The sequence below is a fragment of the Falco rusticolus genome, chromosome 3, assembly GCF_015220075.1.
Source record: "Falco rusticolus isolate bFalRus1 chromosome 3, bFalRus1.pri, whole genome shotgun sequence".
In the NCBI taxonomy this organism is placed as follows: Eukaryota; Metazoa; Chordata; class Aves; order Falconiformes; family Falconidae; genus Falco; species Falco rusticolus.
Genome location: NC_051189.1, coordinates 34,150,289 through 34,171,474, shown reverse-complemented (window position 1 = coordinate 34,171,474; position 21,186 = coordinate 34,150,289). Strand labels below are relative to the sequence as shown.

Below are 21,186 nucleotides of genomic sequence, written 5' to 3'. Positions count from 1 at the left end.
AAGCAGCGCACCTGGAGCAAGGTTAAGGCCGGGTGTATTTGGACACCAGCGCAAGGGGCTGGGGAAGCGCCCGAAGGGTCGCCCCTCGCCAGACCACCCGCGTGTCCCGTGCCTGGTGGCCTCAGGAGACTTGAGGACCTAAGTTATAATCGATCTCGGCGTTTTTCTGTCAAACGCGGCCGGTGAAATGAGTGACAGGGAGCTGCTACGGCGCAGGGGAGAGGCGGGCGGGGCACGCCAGGCACCGGGACGGGTCGCCGGCGGCCCGGTTCTCCCCTCCGCAGGCGCTCCCGGCCTGCGCCACCCGCACCGGGGAAGCCCGAGCCGAAGCCTGGCGCGGCCGGCGCCCGCCGAGTGCCGGGGCTGCCCGTCCGCCGCGGCGCTGCCGGCTGGAGACCGCCGGGCTGTCGCGCCGCCCCGCCGCGCTCCCGGGGGTCGGGCCCCGCCGCGGCCCCATCACCTGCGCCGCGGCCCCGCGGTGCGGCCGCGGCCCCCTCCCCGCGGGCGGCCCTTCGCCCCCCGCGGCCGAAACATGCCGGTGTCCAGGCAACGGCGGCGGCGTCACTTCCTGCGGCGCCGCCCCTCCCGCCGCAGCCCTCGGGCCGAGGCTCCGTTCCGGGCTCGGGCCGTTGCAGCGGCCGCGACACGTGGCGCGGTGGGGCGGCCCCGCTGCCGGCATGGCCGCGGCGGCCGAGGCGGCGGGCGGCGGCGGCGGCAGCAGCCGCCACGAGAAGAGCCTGGGGCTGCTGACCACCAAGTTCGTGTCGCTGCTGCAGGAGGCCAAGGACGGCGTGCTGGACCTCAAAGCGGTGCGAGGGCGGGCCGGGGCGGCGGCGGCGGCCTGCCCGCCGCGGGGGGACGGAGCCCGCGGCACCGCCGGGCCTGGCCGGTGCGCACAGCCCCGCCGCGCTGCCGGGGGCGGCGCAGCCCGGGGCCGGGCCGGGCCGCCAGCTCCCCGCCTCCCCGGGCGGCGGGGCCGCTGCGGGCTGCCGGTGCGCGGTGGTGGCCGGCGGCCGCCCGCGCGGAAAGCGGCTAAGATGGGCGCCGTGCGCGGAGGTGGCTCGCCGGGGAAGGGGGACAGCCGCCGCGCTGTCCCGCCGCGCTCCGCACCGCCGGGGCGCTGGCCCTTGCCTGAAGCCGTTTGTCACCTGGCCCCCTCGATGCCCTTCTGGCCAGGGAAAACCATCCTGAAAACCCGACCGTCGCCTCTTTAGTACTTCTAAAAATGTGTATAAAAGGCGCTTAATTGGCGGGGTGAGCGGCACGTCGTCATCACCCGCTTTTGCCACCTGCAGACTCGGCGGCGTGAAGGCGTGTGGCGTCAGCGGTGGGAGGGCGTCCCCGGCCGGGCCCACCATGTGCCAGCCCCGGGCCGGGCGGGGGCTGGGTGGCGGGAGGCCCTGGGTGCCAGCCCCCTCTGGCCGGAGCCCCGGCGTGCTGTCGCGCCGCAGGGGGCTGGGGCTCGGCCCGGGCCCTCCGGCTGTCAGCCCCCGCGTCGAGGCAAAGGCACGTTTTGCTGGCCGGCTGAGGTCCTCCGTGAACTGCTGAGGAGTCAAGCGCAGCTCAGTGAGCAGCTGGTTTGCTGTTTTGGGGACTTGAAGCCCTTTCTGGAAAACTGGCCTTATTTGTTGATGATGCTTAATGGGCTCCAGAAGGTGAATGGTGTTCTCAGGGCTCTTTTGCGCATCTCTGGTCAGAGAGCAAGCACTTCAGTGATGGTACTGCGGCTTGTGCAACTTCAGGGTGAGCTGGGAAGACACCGATAGGTTTTGTATTCCTCCTCTAGTTACACTGTGGTCTGGACAAGTTGATTAACTTCTTAGTATCTAACTGTCTCTGACGGAACTAGGCTGCCCCCACCTCAGGGATTGTTGTGCAGCTGGGTGTATTACCAGTCGCATGCTGCGAGGTGTTGCAAGTGAGTTTGAGAAGCAAAACATACTCACTTTGCAAGACATCAGGCCAAAAAGCTCAGCTTAAAGGGCCAAAGGGGATGGGTATGAACAATAAAGTCGGGCTGTGTGTGGGGAAGGAATGACACTTCTGATTCCCTTTTGTGAGGAAGGTATCAACCCAGCGGGAATGGAAGGGTTGATAGCCAGGGAAAAGTAGGTGGGCATGGCAGCAAGTCATAGATGTTTCTGCTCAAGACCTATTGGAGACTGGTTTCTGAATTACAGGGTGCTGTTTGTTGGAAGTAAATGCTAACTGCAGTACATAAGTCATTGGTACTTTCATAAACAGTGAGTCAGAACGTATGTTTTTTAACCAGTATTTCTCATAAGTATGCCACATACCTAAGGAAAAATGAAAACCAGCACACACGTTATGTCGGTGTGCTTGGGGTACTGAAGAATAGGACAGTCTTGAAATAGAACTGTGTTCCAAGAAATGATTCATGCAGGGAACATCTTCAGAAGTCTCCCTACTGACAAGTATTGACTGATGTGCTGCTGAATAGTATTTCTGTAGCAAAACCAGCAGGGCACTATGGAGAAAATAAAATTCGGAAACATTAAGTGTACTCCTAACTTTGTTATTTAGCCATTGAGAATGAAAAGCTGTTCTATAGGACATTTCCTCGTGATCTTTGGATACATCTATAATTATAGTTAAGCGGTCTGTAGGAGGGTGCTTTGGGATGTGTGTGCTGACCCGTTACGAAGCAGAAGTGATGCATCATCCTATGTGGGGCACTGTTCCTCACTTGAGGTGCAGGGAGTCTGCGAGTTCTGTATGCTGAACTTTTTTTTGAAATGTTTTAGCGCCAGATACTTCTCTGCTAACATGTGACAAACTGTGGGAGCAGAAGTGAGGATTTTCTTTACTTGAAATTTGAATTCTACAGTGCTTACTTTAAAATCAAACAGCTGTTCTCAAATAACGGCATAGCTGTCTCTGAATAACCCTGTATAAAGAAATCTAGTTACGTGAATAAAATATTAAGGGATGAGATAGAGGGGAAAGAAAGTTCCTATAGGCAGCAACTCACAAATTGCAGGGAAGAGAGGAAAAAAGCACAATGAGCAAATAAGGGATAATCCACCTGAAATGATGCCCAAAACATCGTGTATTCTTTCTTTTCAGTTGCATACAATTTCTCCTTCCTTGATTTCTTAAAAGAGCTTGGTTTCTAGCAGAATGCCACCCCTGCTATACTGATGATTAAGTAATGTTTCTGATCATCAGTGCGAAACATGAGGTACTTTAAAATCTGCTTGTTTGCCTCTGCCTTTAGAAATGTGTTGATCAGGTGCACATGACAACTGCCTTACATTTGCCCTATTCCACAGAAGAAGAAAAAGCCTGTCTATTAAATTTTGCATTCACTTAAACTTTATGGATGCAGTGATACTCAGTACTGCACGTATAGATTGCCAAGCGTGCCGTTCAGTTTAAAACTCACACCAAACTGTTGACAGTCATCTTGGGGAGAAGACATTATCATCTGCTACCAGCATAGTCCAGGAGATGCAGGACCTCTTTGCTTTGACACATGGAGAGCAAGCAGGCCTTGCTGGCCCTTCTGCTTTGTTAAGCTTTTCACTAATGACTGTCATGGTGTTCTAGCAAATTCCTCTGCTCTTCAGTGCTAACGCAGCGAATGTGCAGCTGATGATTCCTGCCGCCTTTTGTCAGCTGCCTGGGAGCAAAGAAGAAGTTGTGTGAGAGTGCACCCGAACACTTTTTCTGGCTGGTTGTTTTATTTCTGGGCAGGGTTGTGTGTGTGTGCATGCCTGCAGCTGAAACTGTGCCGAACAGCGTGTTTTCTGTATTCCAGAAGTTACACGGTCTGAATGCACATGGATCCAAAGCCCTGCGCTCAGACGTTTTTCTTTCACTTCCAAACCTGTTGGTGAGACACTCATATAGTGCTTGTCTTGGATATGTACTTAATCAAAGTATGAGGAGATGCTAGAAGGAGTAGCTAGAGTGCAGCAGCTTCACATTGAAAAGATTTTCTGAGGGAACTTCAAATACAAATGATTCAGAGGAAGGAATGTGGAAGCTGTGTCAAACCATGTTAGCAGAGCCACTGTGGTAGATGTCCCTTTCTTGTGCTGCTGGATCTGCTTCAACAGTTTGATGTCAGCTGAGAAATGATAAGTTTTAGAAGTGGTTTTGACAACAGGAGGTTTGTCTCAGCAGGCTCTTTTAATTACTGAAGTCAGTAGTGGGTGATTTTTGTGGAGGAACTGAGTGCTTGAACTTAATGTCTGAGCAGTAAGCCTATTGGAAGGTGTCACACTGGTACTGCTAGAGTGTCAAGCAGGAACTTTTCAATTGGTTTTGAAAATATCTGTGAAACACCCCATAAAATTTTGGAAAGATAATTAGGTTACGAGACCAGCACCAGAAAGCTGGTGAATGTCTGTATTAAACTTCCCAGACTGGCCCCAGTTTGACATCTTTGCTTGAATTCTTGGTGTAAGTAGTTGGACTTTGTAGCTGTGATCGAATTATACACAGGGCTAGTCAAGCTGAGTATGTATCTAACTGTGGCGTACTTTTCCTCAGTCCTCGGAGCATGGTTTGCAGCCGTGGTGAGTCTGCACTGCTGGTGTTCATGGGAGCCATGCTTTGGGCGTAAGAAATGCAATAATAGCATTGAGATTACGCCAGCTTTGAAACATCTGAAGTTGGGCACTCAAAATTAGTGGCTGTTTTTTCATTCTTAAACTTTGGTATCTTAGCTACAAATTTATGTACATTGGTATATTTTACCACCAGCACAGTTTGAAAATACATTAAGATTAGTAAAGCATTTATATATTGTACAGGCACACCTTTTGGAAGATCTCAAGAGGTAATGAAATCTGTCTCCAGAGCAGTTTCTTCATTGCTCGGACTGTGAGCAGTAGACTAATCCTACATCCATCTGTAGAGCAATGGCAAAAAAGCAGAAAAAGCAGAAAGCTGAATAACAGCTGATTAAGTAAGTGTGTGCTGTCCATTCCTTGCACCGAATAATGCCAAGAGCTTGTAGAAATTAAGCCTCTGAAGACTATGCGATATATGAGGTGTTGGTTAAACGTTGTGCAGGTGGCATCAGTTTTGCCACTTCCTAGATTTTGAAGGCTTCTCTTACAATCATTGTAAGTGGTGTGTATGCATGCACCAAAAAGAGCAGGTTAAGCTAGCAGGCGTGTACTTGCTGATATAAATGATTGAAGAGCCTGTTTCCTTGGAGAGAACTAAAGTGTGTGCTTTGTATGTATTTGTCTGTATTTTGTTTTGTTAGATAGGAAAAGGTTTTAACAGAAGAACATGCAAAAGATAAATGTCGATAACCGTATCAGTAGAAACAGTTTAGTAGGTACATCACTGTTAAGGCGAAAGAACAGTGTTTATGCTTTATGGCTATGAGAGTATTTTTTTTTAATCTACATTCTTCTTCCATTTTTTTCCTTTTAATTTTACTTCACTAACAAAAAAAATATGTATTTCTAAGTTCTAGTAATTAACTTGCTAGTAGGAAAATGTCATTTCTTTGGAAGATTAGTGAGTTCATGGTTCAGAAAATACTGTGAGTTTTATGTACTTTGCTATAAAATGGATTTGGTTTTCCTTCCTAATTGCAGTTGTCTCGGGTTGTACTCTTCATATAGGCTACGTCACTAAAAGCATTAATTTGATTGCTGGAAAAACTGAAACAAGTCATCATGTGCTTATAGTGGAAATTAGTTTGCTTTATGCATTAGTTCAAATTTGGGATGCAGAAGTCTTTTCTAGCCAGCCATCTCTTTATTTTTCTTCTTTTTTTTATTTTAATCTGGTTAATACATGTAAGCCCTTGTAATCATTGTATCTGAGCTGGACTTCTCTTCGCTTTCTCACCTTTAACTAATATTCTTTGAACTTGAGCCACTTCACAGCATCAAACTGCTGAAGGTGCGGAAGGCATGACTGGCTCAGGTTTGCTTACATTATCTTAGGTCTTTGCATCAGGTACATAAAAGCCACCATGGAAAGAATTATGGCATGAAGCAGACTGTTTTCTCTGCCTGGCAGTCTGCTTTGCTTTGGCGAGCTGTGACAGCACACAAGCACACGGCATAGCTAGCTGTAACGTAAAAGGGATAGTGTGACAGCAGCAAGCATCCCTGTGAGCTCTACCAAGGTCCTCGTGGCTGTGAAACAGCTCTTGGTTCTCAGTGTGACAGACTGAGCAAGCCCAGGTACACTGTGAGGTGGATTCATGCATTAGAGGATGATGCTGGCGTGAAGTATCGCAGCTCTCCTTCAGCCACTTTGTGAAATTACAGCCCTGTCATTTCGTATCCTGGCACCGTTTAGTCCAAAGACTGCAATACCTCGAGTGTCAGCAGAAGGGATGATAAACTTCATACGTCATTGGCTTGAGAGGCTTGCTCCACTGCAGGGCATTGCTGTCTGCCTTCCCTTCTTTTCCCTACCTTCAAAACACGCATTGCAAGCTCTTCTGTGCATAGTCCAAGTACCAAACACAGTCTTTGCAACACACATGAACTCCTCCCTGATGAGGGTAGGCCTGCTGGCCTTCAGAGGTGACTCCTCTCGGCATGCTTTGTAGCGCTACATGCAGGTGCTGAGCTTTTGAATTCATGATTGGGTGTCTGTTTCTCAAAGAGCTAAACCTTCTCACTTAAAAATGACATTAGTTGGCATTTTTCCAAGGGAATGCCTTAACTGTCTTTTGCCCTCAGCATGCAAGCTGCTGATACTTGTTCTCTTGGCAGGCTGCTGATACACTTGCTGTGAGGCAGAAGAGGAGGATTTATGATATCACCAATGTTTTGGAGGGGATTGATCTCATTGAGAAGAAGTCAAAAAACAGCATTCAGTGGAAGTAAGCCTTCTCAGTTCTAAAAATCTTCATGTGCTCAAAAGCAACAAAAAATGCTTCTTCCCACTTCTCCTGACTAAATATGACACCGCAAAATTGATGCTCATCAATGAGCAGTATGACATTTTAGAATTATAGTAAAGTTGTAACTGAACTGTATTTGTCTTCCTTTTAACTTATGTCTTTGATACATAATACCAAGTTGAAAGCACACAGGAGAGAAATGTTCAGAAAACTAGTGGTGCTACTTTATAACTAGCACTTGTAGTTGAAAAGTTTACTCTTGATGAATCTGGGAGGCCTATTGGGACACACTGTCTCCACCTATCTACCCTCCTGTAGTCCTTGCCTATTTTCTCTTCTGTGACAGAAGGTCACAAGCCCAAGCTAAGAGTTAGAGGAGAGTGAGAAAGGGCCTATAAATCAGCTCCAATGCAGAAAAAGCCTGCATTCCAAAAGAAAATAAATTTTGGTAGAGGGGAATTCTAAATTCGATCTTAAGAATTTTCATTTTTCTGTTCAAAAACTTCTGGGAGGGTAAACACTCATTTCTGTCATATTGAATATCAGTAGACTTCAAAAATGTTGAAAGTATAGTCTTAAGAAATTCTTTGCATGTTTACTTTAGTTTTTCACTTGTGGTTTCATGAACCCTTATACCTTTTTAAGAGGAGTAGGTGCTGGCTGCAATACAAAAGAAGTCATAGACAGGCTGAGGTATCTGGAAGCTGAAATTGAAGATCTAGAGCTAAAAGAAAAAGAATTGGATCAGCAGAAACTGTGGCTTCAGCAAAGTATCAAGAATGTTATGGATGATTCTACAAACTACCAATATCCTTTTAAATTAATTGTGTGCATCTTGTAAATAGAATTAAAGCAATGGTTAGAGTGTAGGTAATGGATAAAGCATAATGTAGTCCACGTTATCCAGAAGCAAGGAAAGGCAAATATTTTTTTCAGGTTTTGGTTCAAAAAGAAAGAAAATACAAATCTTATTTACATGACTTTTTAACTTCTGTGACTGTTATGATCGGTAACCTGAAAATAATGTAGCACAGATATATATATATATATATGTATATATGTCAGTATTTTTTAAGTCCAAAATATAACCCTGGTGTTTCTGGCAATTGAATTTATACTTTCTTACTAGTGCTTTACATGAATCTTCTTTTGTGTTGCTTCCTTCTCTTAAAAAGATTAAGTTACTACCCAAAGATGAATTGAGTTGACAAAGTCCCGAAGCTTGTGTTTGAAACTGGAAAAAAATCCTGTGTGTAAATACCCCATCAGCAGAGAATTCCAGCTACATCACTTGTAGCCATGTGTTTAGCTGTCTTGCAAGATACTGAGAAAAATAGACACCTGAGATTGGGAGCAGGAAAGTGCCCTTCTTATCTATAGCGCCAGTGGTAAGTACTTAAAAATTACTGGAGTTGCTCTACAGAAACTGTTCCTGTAAAATGGATTTTGTAGCAAGGGAGACTCAAGTTAGATGTTATGAGAAATTTTCCTTTGGGAGAGCTAGCACTGGAAGTGACCCCCCAGAGAGGTGGTGGAATATCCATCATGGGAGGTTTTCCAGAAGTGGGGAGGCAAACATCTGTCTGGAATGTCTTAACAGTTCATCCTACCTTGAGGCGGGGGAATCGGATGGCAGATGAACTCTCAAGTCCCCTCTGACAGTATTTTTGTGTGATTCTTGGAAGCCCTGATACATTAATTCTGTAGTGTCAAGTTAGTGAGGTAAGTGGTATTCTTCAACACAAGATTATACATGTTTTTTTAGAAGAATCTTCCCATTCAAGCTATGCAACTTTTTGTATTTTCTTCACAGATTTTTTTTCTTTAAAAGACAGAACTCTGCTATTTTTAACTAGGCATTCTGAAAATCAAGTGTCATGCCTTGATTACACCTCTCAGTAACAACATAAGTTGTTACTTAGGCTCAGTTTGAACAAACTTCTTTTAAAGGGCAACCAATAACGGTTACATGTTGCTTTAAGAAAAATGTTCCTTAACATAAATTACATTTTCATATGTCACCCATGAAGATATCTGCAACTGCTTCAATGGTAAGTTGTTACTAGGCTGTATTTCTTAAATTGAGGGATTTCATGATCTTCGTCTTGAAAACTAACTTCTTAACTAACCTGCTTTTTTCCCTGCAAGCATTTTGAAGTACTCAATAGTGATCAATACTAAGTAGATGTCCTTCACAATGTTCATGACTAGCAAGTTCTGGCATTTTCTAGTTGTAGTCACAGATTGTATGGAATGGAAGCTCAGGTGGTTTTGGAGTACTGGTTTTGGATGTCTTTTTGTATTCAGTTTGTAGCAGCTTGCCTTAGGCTGTTTAACAGAACCAGGGACAGGACATCTTGATCCAACCCACCAGAAAAACCAAGCAGGTCCAAATTTCATAACAATTTCTGGTGGCAGCTGTGGCCAGAGCGAGCTCCTGATGATGCTGTATAAATGGAACCCAGCTGGAGTTCAATGATGGAGCATTGCTACTAAATCAAAAGGATTCCTTCTGTACAGGAGGTTTGAAGAAATGGCCAAGAATTGCTGGCAGAAGTTACTCCCCTTGACATCCTCTCCTGATCCTGGGTCACCCAAGGGAAGATTGTTGTTCAGCCTCCAGCTAGGCCCAGAACCATCTCTTTGCCACAAGGAAGGTTGGATTAATTTTTCAGTAAAAATGTAAGATTAGACAACTATTGCAGAATTTAACAAAAATGAGCCATTACTAAAAAGTTAGTCGTTACTACAAAATGTGGAGGCATCTAGTACAGCAGTCACACAGTACTTCATCTAAGTGCCTCTTAGGAGGCAGAGAAGGAAAAGCATTATTCCCAAGTGATGGACAGAGGGGCAACGCTGTGTAGGTAGGTGAGTGACCTGCAACGTGTGGCTGGTTGTAGCAGTCCTGTTAATGTAATTGTGATCTCCTGACTTGTAGTCATTTAGCACGTTCTAGTGTGCGTAGTAAGCCACAGGTGAGTTTGATAGCCAGCTGTTACATCCCAGTTGTATGCTCTGCAGAAGGCGTGAGCTCAGACACTTGGAAGTGCTGGCACTGAAGACAATCATTAATACCTTTTCTTCCTTCTGTTAAATGTCTCTACTCCCACCATTCTTCAAAGCCACAAAGTGAGCTGGACCAGAGAGCTGTTTTAGCTAAAAAGAAACTAGTTAAGTATTTTTACCTGACGTTACGTATACAACTAGAAGATTCAGGGACAGTAACAAACAGGTAAAGGAAGTGGTAGATCTTGTACTGCTATGAGAAAAGGTTCTTGCGACTGTGATCTAAGTATTGGAATTCTGTGATTTATATGATGTGATATACTTGGATCTTATAGGGACTATGCAAGTCCCACCACAAGTTTATTTATGCTAGAATTATGCAGTATTTTAAGTACCCTTGGATAACCATATCTCATGTGAGTGGATACCATGCAAGACTTAAGAAAAATATTCACAATTAACACTTTCTTAAAAATTGCTATTTAACCAGGAGACACACTTCTAGCAATTCAAGCACCTTGTGGCACACAGTTAGAAGTACCTATACCCGAAATGGTACGTACTTGTTTCTTTTTTTTATTAAGTGTTCTAGAGGGGCAGTGGAAAAGAAGAGCTACATTAGAGCAGAGAATTTACCTCTATCTGTGTGTGAGGGGGAAAAAAAAATAAATTAAGATTGTTTCACTTGAGAAGGGAGAGGCTGGGTAGGGAAAAGTGGTTTTTCTACACCTAGATAAACTAATGGTAACTCTGTCTTCTATTAAGAACAAGATAGAATAGTGGGTTTCTTTGCCCTCTCTTCTTCCGTCTTGCTTTTAAATGTTGCAACCTTCCGAAACAGGCTTAATTGTCATGAATTCCCTTGAGAACTTATTAGCAGTGACTTTTATGTGTCAAATTTCTCTATTGTATTGTTAACACAGATACCTTATGAAAAGGCCTTTTAGATTTAGTTGTAGGTTTTACATTTAGTCTTGTAGTACTAGACTGGATAGAGAAACAAACTGCAGTCTCACTTTAGGCAAAAGGCTTAAACGGGCAGGATTAAAATAGGAGGCCAAATTATTTGCCTCTGTCCATCTTCAGTTTTGTTGTTGTTGCAGTGCTCTGTTTTAAATAGGGCTTACATAGTTGGGAGAGGGCATTGTATAAAGCACGATAGCCACTATGCTTGTAGAAGGCTGAAATTCACCTGAGAGGTTTCACAAGCTATTTTTAAGTGAGGCTAAGCACAGTGTAATATTGTAAAAGCATCCAGAGCTAGAACTGTGAAGCTTATCAGTGGTACTATCTTTGTCCATCTCTGCTGAAATCAGTTCAGGGAACGGTAAGGTTCTCTGTGGGACCAAAGTTAGCTGCTGCGATGTTGGGGGTTTGGGGTTTTTCTGACTTTTTGTTGAGGTCTTTAGCACCGAGTTCAAGCTGGATGCTTTTGCTTTGGTTCCCCTGCCCTGAGGCTTCTTTCCCACTTTTCTCATGCTCATGTTTTTCCTAGAACATACTTGCTGAAAACCTGTTTGCTGAATTAGCCACTGCAGAGTCAGTGGTCTCATTGAGACTGGGCTACAGGAAGCTAGTCCCAGTTGTATTAAGTAACTTGCCAAAAGTAGGCCTGGCAAATCAGCTAAGAAATTATTTCCACTAACTTGTGATCCAGTGTTCGCTCAGTATGGGTGAGAGATCCAAATATTTTATAGGATGCTTGATCCCAACCAAGATCATTCTGAACTTGTCATTGTTGTTACTGATAAGAGGTAATATATAAGCCCTGCTATAAGTCTCATGTAACTTGAATTTTATTTAGTTAAGCACTTTGAAGAATTGGATATTTGTGTCCTCTGTAGCTGTGTTCTGGTCAGGTAAATACATTGCAGGTTTGTGATCTGGCTTGTGGTTTTTTATTAGATGATGTGTTAGTTTTAAATACTTTTTTTTTTTTTTTTTTCCTGAGTATGGTTTGGTAAGTTTATGCCAGTTCTCAGCTCTTCCTGGTGATCTAACTGGAAGAGCACCGTATTTATCTTCTGCATCAGTTTGAGAATTAGGTTCAAAAATCTTCATTACTTTCTATGGGAAATAACTATGCAGTTACTATTAAATTTTGTAAAGTTCCAAGTTCTCAAGGAACAGTAACTTTCATAATATACCACCTCCACAGGGACAGAATGGACAGAAGAAATACCAGATCCATCTTAAAAGTAGTTCAGGACCTATCCATGTGCTGCTTATAAATAAAGAATCGAGCTCCTCCAAGCCCATGGTGTTTCCAGTTCCTCCGCCCGATGACCTTGCACAGCCCCCATCTCAACCTGCAGCTCCAGTTACTCCCCTTAAACCTGCTGCAGCTCCTCAAAATCCACCAGAACATGATCCCAACCAAGGACAAGAGTTACCGCAAACATCAGTTGCAGACACACCATCAGGTGGGTCCAGGGTTTTGCCTGCCTCAGATGGGGGGGAAGGGAACTGGAGGGAAAGAAGAAACTGTTAGAAAAGGTAGTAGGTAAAGGAAAGATCAAGAATTTGCATAGTGAGCACCTGCCTGTTAAGAAACTACCCTAAGGGCTTACTCACAGTTCTCGCGAGGTTAACAGAAAAGCCTCTTCCTCTTCTCTCTGGTGAAACAGATTCTTCCCGCGTAGCTTAGCATCTCATACTGAGCAGCTTCTGGGTGGGATCCTGTTAGTTGTTCTGAGGTGCTTCTCAGATTGCAGCGTGGGACAAAACCAGCCTCTGACAGGGTATGATTTGAACATGTAGCTTGTAATGGGACAGATAATAGAGGCACCGGTTCCAGCTTTTGTGCCACAAGGTCACTTACCTTCTTCCACATAGCCACAGTGAGAGACTGCCTGAATATCAGGCGTTTTTTCCACAATAGTAAGGGAATAGGAAAAGGTTTAAGAAAATGCTGGTGGTGTTACAGACTGCATTTCTGAGGGGTCCTGATTAAATTGTGCCCGTGACTTCAGAAGGGGGAAGACTCCTTTCACCTCCTCCCAGACATCGGCCGTGTTCTCCTCAAAAGACAAAGCTGGGTGCGGGCGTTTTGTGTTCCCTTTACCGTAGCGGACTGTATCCCATGCCTTTCCGGCTTTGCAGACGGCAGCGTGCAGCAGGACAGTGCAACCCCGGCAGCCCCTTACTCCAGCCTTCCAGAGTCGGTGTTGTACCCCAGCCTCTCCGGAGATGTCGCCCAAGCTACAGCTAGTTCAAGTGACTACCAAACCTTGCTGCCCCTGGATGTTAACTGCATTCTCAAGCCAAACTCATTCGACATAGCAAAGATGGAAGAACCCGCAGGTAGGAAGCAACAGTTATGCTTAAATGTTTTTATTAGTTTCCTGAGCCCTTCTTTGTGACCACGTTACCGATGGGTTACACAGAGGAAATGACAGGCCTCTTCATCTCCTAATGAAGCCACTGAGCCAGCTCTGTGTAGCAAACTTGTTTTGAGCAAATACTGGTCTCTGCCACCAAATAAACTTCATGCTGTACATGGCTCTAGGGTTATAAGGGATTGGTGTGAGAAATGTATCAGGAGAACCTGAGGGATACAAAGATGAGTATATTTTACATACATATGGCATGCTATCCGTACAGCTTCTACACTGCACGAGCCATACTGTGCTTTGTAATTCAGTGTTTTAACGCAGAGAATATATGTTGGCTTCCATAAACACATGCTTATGTCTTTCACAGGAAATATCAGTGGGGATATTATTGATGAACTCATGTCTTCTGATGGTAAGTATTTAGCATCTTTACTTTTCTACAATTACAAGTAGCAGCATGGGGTTTGTGTGAACAGCACTCTTAGTAGGTGTATGTTAAATCTGATACCAAGAGTCAGTATGAAACTACTTCTTTCCCCTGTACTGCCTTCTCTATCTTTGTCATTCTTGTCTTTGCTCCCCTTTCCATTCCCTGCAACAGTTTTATTTAACAATCAAAATATGAAAGCTTTAATCCAGCAAATACTTACATGCATGAGTAACCCACCAATCCTTAAGTCAGGAACAAAGAACAGGCCGATAACTAGAGTGCTGCCTTGAAAAAAATAATACCTGGTTTAATTCTGTTCTGCCTAAGGCTTCCTGCAGGTGCTTTCAGTAAACATTTCAGAACATATACATGCCTGCATGCAGACAGATACATGACCAGCTGTGGTACACTAACAGAACAGACAAATGTTACCCGTTTCTGCTCTTGCGCCTCAGTGGCCAAAAATGCAGAGCTGAACCACAGCTAGGAAGTTCACATGCTCCTTGCCTCTCTGCTTTGTCTCACTGAGGTGCCAGGTGAACTCGGCTGAGGTTGTTCCTCTTGCCCTGTGCTCTGTAGGTAGCCTGTATCTGCCCTTCAAGCAGACGACCTCAGAGCTTACCCAAAAAACCCCCATGTAATTATAAGATCTGAGGGGCAAGATGGGATTATGTGAATGTGCCAGAACGTAGCTAAAATGGAAATAGTCTCTGCTTTTAGGAGGTACTAGGTTAGTGTTGCTCCTGAGGTGCAGCATGAGAGCTGAGAGTTGTCTTGCATTTCCTCCCCAAAGACAGCTTGAAATCCACGCTTGAAATCCATCACACAAGGAAACTGCTAGCCTCCATTTTTCATCTGTAAAATAAGGATAATGGTAACTTCCTTACTTAAACTGATAAGTATTTGAAGGCTGACATACGCAATATTGAAATATAAATATAAATGATGGCTTTCTGATGAAAGTCTCAAAAGCTGCTCAGGAGCTTCTTTGCTGCAGAAGGAGAAATTAAGTCCATATTCCACAGCTATCACTCTATTCCAGCAAATTCATTTAAAATACTAAGCAAAAATATGTAGACCCGTCACTGTCTTTGCCTTAGTTTGAAGGCGATACAGGTATTCACAGTATGTATCTTAGTATGCTTGTCAGGTCATAAAGACTGGTTTAATTATTAAGACTAACCCCAATACTGGTGATGACAAACATACTGAATGAGATAGGGCTGATATTCCAAAAGTGTTTTAATTTAAACTAAACTATTCCTGCTTTACAGTTTTTCCTCTCTTACGACTCTCTCCTACTCCCGGAGATGACTACAACTTTAACCTGGATGATAATGAAGGAGTCTGTGATCTCTTTGATGTGCAGATACTAAATTATTAGATATTGTATCAACCAGACTACTTATCTACCTCTAACTATAACATTCTAGACTTCTTCATAACCTAAGTATTTGAATACTGAATGTATAACTTCTTAGTTCACTGACTCTGGGAGTATATTTCCTTTTGCTTCCTTTAACGACTTCACAAAACAAATTTAACAACCAGAAAAAAGGGCTTTTATAAAAAATTCTGGCACGTTTTTTCATCCGAGTGTCTTCTGTGTAATCCAATTTTTTGGAGTTTCCTTCAGTAAGAGAAGTGAAAATGCTTTATAGCCTTTTGATCATTAAAAAAAAAAAACCACAATTAGACTTCTTGCTCACAGTTAACAGCATTTTCTTTGAAGCTTTACTGCCAAGAAGCTTTCTGTATTTTTTGTCTTTAACCTTTCAATCAGTTTTGAAGCTTTCACTGCCAAGCTGAAAAGTGAAGGATATCAACTTGAGTTATGCTAAATTGTTTCAGTGAACCAATTTTGTGAAGTGCCTTCTGTTTTAGCACTTTAAGTTTCTCACACTGACTTCTGACATTCCACTTTCCTAGATGATAGGAAAGGTCTGTTTGTAGTTTGTATTAAAGTGTGCCAATACTTGTATATTAACAAGATTTTTTAAATAAAATTGTACAAACAAAGCCATTGGTATCTGTTATCTTCATTTCTTGTGATCCCTTCATCATCCATTATGTATTACAACTGAGATAATAGGTTTGTGGCAGCATCCACGTTTGCCGGTTCCTCTTCCAGGTTTGTGGAAACCTGAAAAAAACAAGTTCAAGTTTAAAGTAGAAAGCAATTTATTTTTACTCCAGTAGTAAACATCCATTGTCTAGAAGATTAGTTTGTCTTTATATATTTGATTGAGGCTAATTTTTCAGTCATAATTGAGTGATTTGGGGGATTACAGGATTCACTGAACTTGACAGATAAGTAGCCAATACTTTATGCCACAGGAAAAAGACAAAGCATCACACCAGTAATATAACATACATGGCCAAATGGAAATAGGCTCAGCTTTTAGTTCAGAAGTGCTCTTGACAACACTTCTGCAACTTCGGAGAAAGTACTATTACAGCGTGCATGATCACATACAGCCCTACTAGCACAGAAGCAGTGGTATAGTCCGAATTCCTGGCTGCACGCAATAGCAAGCCAGCAGGGACAGGTCAGCTTCCACCAACTGCCTTGAAACCCTTGCTTGGCCTCATCCTGCGCTGGCAGTACTGGCACCTGTTTCATTTTGCCCCTCAGCCTCTCCTTAAGGTATCTGACACCTGTTTTGTTGCTCCCAGCTATACAGAAAGTTCTTCACTCCAGGCACAGTAAATAACACAAAATTCATGTCCGCTTCTCCAGCAGCCAGGATGGCTTCATCTGTACCTCATCCTAGCCCGCTGCTTTCTCTACCCCAAACCATGCCCAGAGCATCAGAGTCAGCATAAAGAGTTTATATGGAGGAGCTTGCCTGCAATTACACTCTGTGAATTATTTCTTGCACAAAACTGCACGTAGCCCTGTGTAAGACTTGAGAAAGGAAGATAAGTGCACTTCGGGTTCAAGACAGCATTTCACAGGCAAGAGCTCCAGTACAGAAATTGCTGTTGCAGGTGTTGGTACTTCTGATTAGGGAATACGAAGGTTTAGGAATCGGGAACAAAAAGAGGCAGAACTGTTTGGTTCAAAACACTATCAGATGCTTTGGGTAGGGAATTAGCAAGGTTCATCTTTCCTTTCTATGTCTCTTCATGTTGACATATAAGTCTCAAAGAGCTGGAGCTGGAACTGACTTTTTTAAAAAATCAATTAAAAACCGGTGAGAACATAATTTAAAAATATGTTTTAGAAGCATGCTCTGGCTTGGTTAACCACCCTCTTCTCTCTACTTTAGTAGCTACCTAGCACTTGAATATGCGAACCAGATTGCAACATTACAACACAACTTAAATTAATAAAGCTGGGTTTATAGCTTTAAAGCAACTGCATGAATTGCCTGCAGTCTTAGAGCCAGAATATATGCTTTGAACATGCACACTCCTTTCATTTCCCTCCTCAGATTTTTACAAAGGGAAATTACCTGATCATTCTTCTGAGGTTCTGCTGCAGTGCCTTTTGATAGTTGCTGTATTTCTTTCTGAACTTCAGCAAATGCTTTATTTATTGTGCTAACTTTCTCAGCATTTCTAATGTTTAGCTGGGAGGGAAAAAACAAAACAAAACACATTGGTATTTTTAAGAGAAATTCTATTAGCATGCACAATTACACCATTTTTGTACAACTTGTACAGCCAGTGTTACATACGTATCTTCCAAAATATCTTTTTAGTGGATTTATCTGTTACTTAATTACACTTTCTAGTCATGTGATACTAATGTTCTAATAAACTGGAAATTATGAAAGCAGTTAAACTTGTTCTATTGGAAATGGAGCCCATAGTGATCCAGAAACAGAACACAGAGAAAACAAAAGCCAAGCCCTGTTACACCACCCTCAGCTTCTCAGCTGTAGTGGAGTTCCAGGAAAGGTTTCTTCCTTCATTTGTGTGGTGGGTTGGCTTTGGCTGCACACCAAAGCCATTCTATCATTCCCCCTCCTCAACTGGACAGGGGAGAAAATACAACAAAAGGCTTGTGGGTTGAGAGAAAGACAGGGAAATCACACCAACTACTGTCATGTGCAAAACAAATTTGACTTGGGGAAAAAAATAATTACCAATCAAATCAGAGTAAGGTAATGATAAATAAAACCAAATCTTAAAAACACCTTCCTCCCACCCCTCCCTTCTTCCTGGGACCAACTTCACTCCTTATTTTCTCTACCTCCTTCCCCTCCTGCAGCACAGGGGGACAGGGAAGAGGTGTTGCAGTCAGTTCATCATGTTGTCTCTGCTTTCCTTCCCCCTCAGAGGGAACACTCCTCACACTCTTCCCCTGCTCCAGCATGGTGTCATTTCCACAGGAGACAGTTCTCTACAAACTTCCAATGTGGGTCTTTCCCACAGGCTGCAGTTCTTCACGAACTGCCCCAGCGTGGGTCCCCCCCACCAGGTGCCGTCCTTCAGGCACAGCCAGCTCCAGTGTGGGTCCCCCGCGGGGTCACAGCCCGGCCAGCAAACCTGCCCCAGCCTGGGCTCCTCTACCCACGGGGCCACAGGCCCTGCCAGGAGCTGCTCCAACGCGGGCTGCCCATGAGGTCACGGCCTCCTTTGGGCACCCAGCTGCTCTGGTGTGGGGTCCTGCATGGGCTGCAGGTGGGTATCTGCTCTGCCATGGACTCCCATGGGCTGCAGGGGCACAGCCTGCCTCACCGTGGTCTCCATGACAGGCTGCAGGGGAACCTCTGCTCCAGTGCCTGGAGCACCTCCAGATACTGGCCCATTGCACTGCAAATGTTCCAGAGGCATGCTCGTTGTCTTCAGGTGACCCGAAGTTTCAGGATACCTACTGGTCTTCCAAAGGCTCCCCCTGTAATTCACCTCTCAGCTATTTACACAGGCAGAAGCAAACTGTGAATGGTTACACATATTCATTTTGCTTTCAAATGCTTCCATAATTTCAGAACACGTATACATTAATAACAATTCCATTTATCCTGAATGACTAGGAGAACCAGTAGTAAGAAAGCAGTGGCAAGAGGCTGACAAAACAAGTCTACTCAGATTAGCGCTTTAATTTATAATAAACTGAACAGTGACTCCAGAAACATCGACTCGGCTCCTAGCTCAAATCAGAGTTGATGCAGCTGTGGCCAACCCAATTTACAAAGATCTTAGGTTTCCCCTCAGGGCTCGTTACCATTTTGCAGATTCACAGGGGTGCTGAAAGGATCCAGTCAGTTTTAATACCCGACATCCTCAGCTACTCCAGCAGGACTTGTACAAAGAAAGAGGCTCTATAACTAGCAAGTGTATCTATATCAGAAGTTGTTTGAATAGTTTTAATGGGCTCTTATCTATTAAAGAATAATGTATTTTAACATCTTTTTTTCTGATCATCTTCCTATAAAGCTTAGTAAATCCCAAAAGGCTTAATGAATTAAAGAACAGTTTTAAACACAGAGAATAAAATTTTACTCCTAACAACCTACTGACTTTTCATGAATATGTTTTTAAAACCTGTTTCTCCCTTTATTATACAGAACCCTCTAGACAAAGTAGAGATGTGACAGCAGCAACATAAAATATGTTTATTTCCAAAGTTTGTTACGTTCCTGTCTGTCTACCAGATTAGCCTGTCAAGTGGCTTTAGCTTGCAGAAGATCTCAAAGGGCCTTTTGTTGGAGCTGCTATTTAACTCTGTTTGCCCAGTAGACTGCAACCAAATCTGATGCGAACAGTAAACCACCAACTTTCTGCTTTTATTATCAGATACCCTTATAAAGGAACCAGCTGAAGTCTCAGCAGATCACACAACTCAGGCTGGAGGGAAAGTTTGAGAAGAAGATACTGTTTTAATTATTTAATGCTACCAAGAGGAAAACTCTTGATCAGATCACCCACATCCCTCTTTCCCTGCATCACTCCCAGTCACACGACCCACTCCCTCCCTCCTCTGGGCTGCCGTACTCTCCAGACACAAAAGCGGCTGAATATTATTTTTGCTTGTTCACTTTTCCATTGCTTTAGTGTGTTAAATCAGCTCACAGAAGGGTCTGCAGAGCATCACAGCCCATCTAAGGTGCAAGAAGGGGGAAAAGAGGAATTAAGAGTAAAACATAAGGCAGTGTGTGCCCTTAGAGCTATTCACTGTGTCTCACCGGCATGGTTTTATTTCACAGCTGGGACAAATAAACAGCTACTAGACCAGAAAAGGCTCCATTCTTTCTGGTTCTTCCTCCCCAAAATGTTTCTGATTGTGCTCATTCAAAATGAAATTTGTTCAACTTGTCAACCCAGCACAGAAAAACACAAACCACATTTTTAATTGCTTTTGCTGTTGATTTAGCAAGTTGAATCACCTAGTATGCACTGAGCTCCCAAGCCAGCATCAAGGAGAGCTGTGGGAACAGTGCCCAGAACCTGGTAAAGTGGGCTGGGGTTCGGAGCACGGCGGAAGGAACAGGTCTTCCCCCTGCAGCATCTGTGCCTGGTGGTCTGCATCAAGCCATTTTGTTAAACTATACCCTGAATTACAGCAACAGTGATGCCGCACGCGTGGTCTAGCCGACCTGAGCTCACTGAATACTTTCTAAGTATTTCCGTCAAGGGGAACAGCTTGAAGCCTTTTGTGGCAGGTGCTTGCGGGAGATTCGTCAAATCAACTTCTTGTGCTTTGCTTTCTGAAGACGACGACGTCCCCGTACACACCTATTTTTCGGGTGGAAACCGCGTACTTTGCAGTTCTGCGCCCGGCAAAGCACAGCCCACCTCAGCTCTCCGCGCCCGGCCACAAGCGCTCGCCGCGGGCCGCAGAGGCGGCGAGGCCGCCCGGCCCGGCCCGGCGCGCCAGGCCGAAGCCTCAAGCGGGGCCCGCAGGCCTCGGCCCTCCGGCGCGGAGCCGCCACGCCGCGGCCCCGGCCGGCCCCCTCCCCCCGCGCCGCTCACCTGCTTCAGCCCGGAGGTGACGGGCCGCGCCTTGCCCTTGGCCTTGGCCTTGGCGGCGCCGCTGCGAGCGATGCGGAAAACACTGCCCGCCTTCCCCGCGCGCGGCCGGCTCTTCCCCATGGCGGCGGCAGCGCGCGACCGGCCGCCCGGCTGACGTCACACCCGCGCGCCGGGGAAGCCGCCGATCCCCCGCCAGCACCGACATTGGGAGGCTGGGCCGGCAGGGGGCGCTGTGCCCCCCGCCTGTCTCCTGCCCGGCCCCGCGGCGGCCACCGGGGAGCGGCGCGGCGTGGGGAGCGGGGGACGGGGATGGGGAGCGGCGGGAATGGGGAGCGGGGACGAGGAGCGGCGGGGCGTGGGGAGCCGGGACGGAGACGGGGAGCAGGGGGGACGGGGAGCGGCGGGGCGTGGGGAGCAGGGGGGACGGGGAGCAGGGGGGCGACGTCCCCGTCCCAGCGTGCACTCCCCGCTTGCCGCGCAGGCTCCCGTGTCCGCAGGCTGCTTCCAACGGGGGAAGCCGCGCTGTGCCACGGTACCACGGCACGTGCGTGACAGTCCCTGAAACACAGGGTTTAAAATAATAAACAATTAAAAAGAAAAATAAAATCGAGTGTGTTGTGGGAAACCCTTCTGACTCC

The 21,186-nt window shown here is 45.3% G+C and overlaps 2 protein-coding genes across 2 annotated transcripts; one reads left to right on the top strand and one right to left on the bottom strand.

The window, feature by feature from the left end:
- Positions 1 to 574: 574 nt before the first annotated feature.
- E2F5 (E2F transcription factor 5) lies at positions 575 to 15,298 on the top strand. Its single transcript, XM_037380707.1, has 9 exons — positions 575 to 809; positions 6,720 to 6,829; positions 7,496 to 7,657; positions 8,858 to 8,901; positions 10,350 to 10,414; positions 12,018 to 12,282; positions 12,962 to 13,162; positions 13,562 to 13,606; positions 14,899 to 15,298. Exons 1-9 carry the CDS (start codon positions 678 to 680, stop codon positions 15,006 to 15,008), a joined length of 1,134 nt encoding a protein of 377 aa, XP_037236604.1. The 5' UTR covers positions 575 to 677; the 3' UTR covers positions 15,009 to 15,298.
- A 345-nt stretch (positions 15,299 to 15,643) lies between these two features.
- Positions 15,644 to 20,711, bottom strand: RBIS (ribosomal biogenesis factor). The gene is made up of 3 exons (XM_037380712.1): positions 20,549 to 20,711; positions 17,083 to 17,199; positions 15,644 to 15,767 (listed from the first exon to the last, which is right to left on the bottom strand). Exons 1-3 carry the CDS (start codon positions 20,666 to 20,668, stop codon positions 15,699 to 15,701), a joined length of 306 nt encoding a protein of 101 aa, XP_037236609.1. The 5' UTR covers positions 20,669 to 20,711; the 3' UTR covers positions 15,644 to 15,698.
- Positions 20,712 to 21,186: the final 475 nt, after the last annotated feature.

What these genes read in the sequence shown, in the direction of transcription:
- E2F5 (XM_037380707.1), top strand. Translation starts at nt 678, where the DNA reads ATGGCCGCGGCGGCCGAGGCGGCGGGCGGCGGCGGCGGCAGCAGCCGC. An exon ending in AAGTACCTATACCCGAAATG is followed by an intron (nt 10,415 to 12,017) that starts GTACGTACTTGT and finishes CCACCTCCACAG; the next exon opens with GGACAGAATGGACAGAAGAA. An exon ending in AAAGATGGAAGAACCCGCAG is followed by an intron (nt 13,163 to 13,561) that starts GTAGGAAGCAAC and finishes TGTCTTTCACAG; the next exon opens with GAAATATCAGTGGGGATATT.
- RBIS (XM_037380712.1), bottom strand. Translation starts at nt 20,668, where the DNA reads ATGGGGAAGAGCCGGCCGCGCGCGGGGAAGGCGGGCAGTGTTTTCCGC. An exon ending in TCACCTCCGGGCTGAAGCAG is followed by an intron (nt 17,200 to 20,548) that starts GTGAGCGGCGCG and finishes TTTCCCTCCCAG; the next exon opens with CTAAACATTAGAAATGCTGA. An exon ending in AACCTCAGAAGAATGATCAG is followed by an intron (nt 15,768 to 17,082) that starts GTAATTTCCCTT and finishes TGTTTTTTTCAG; the next exon opens with GTTTCCACAAACCTGGAAGA.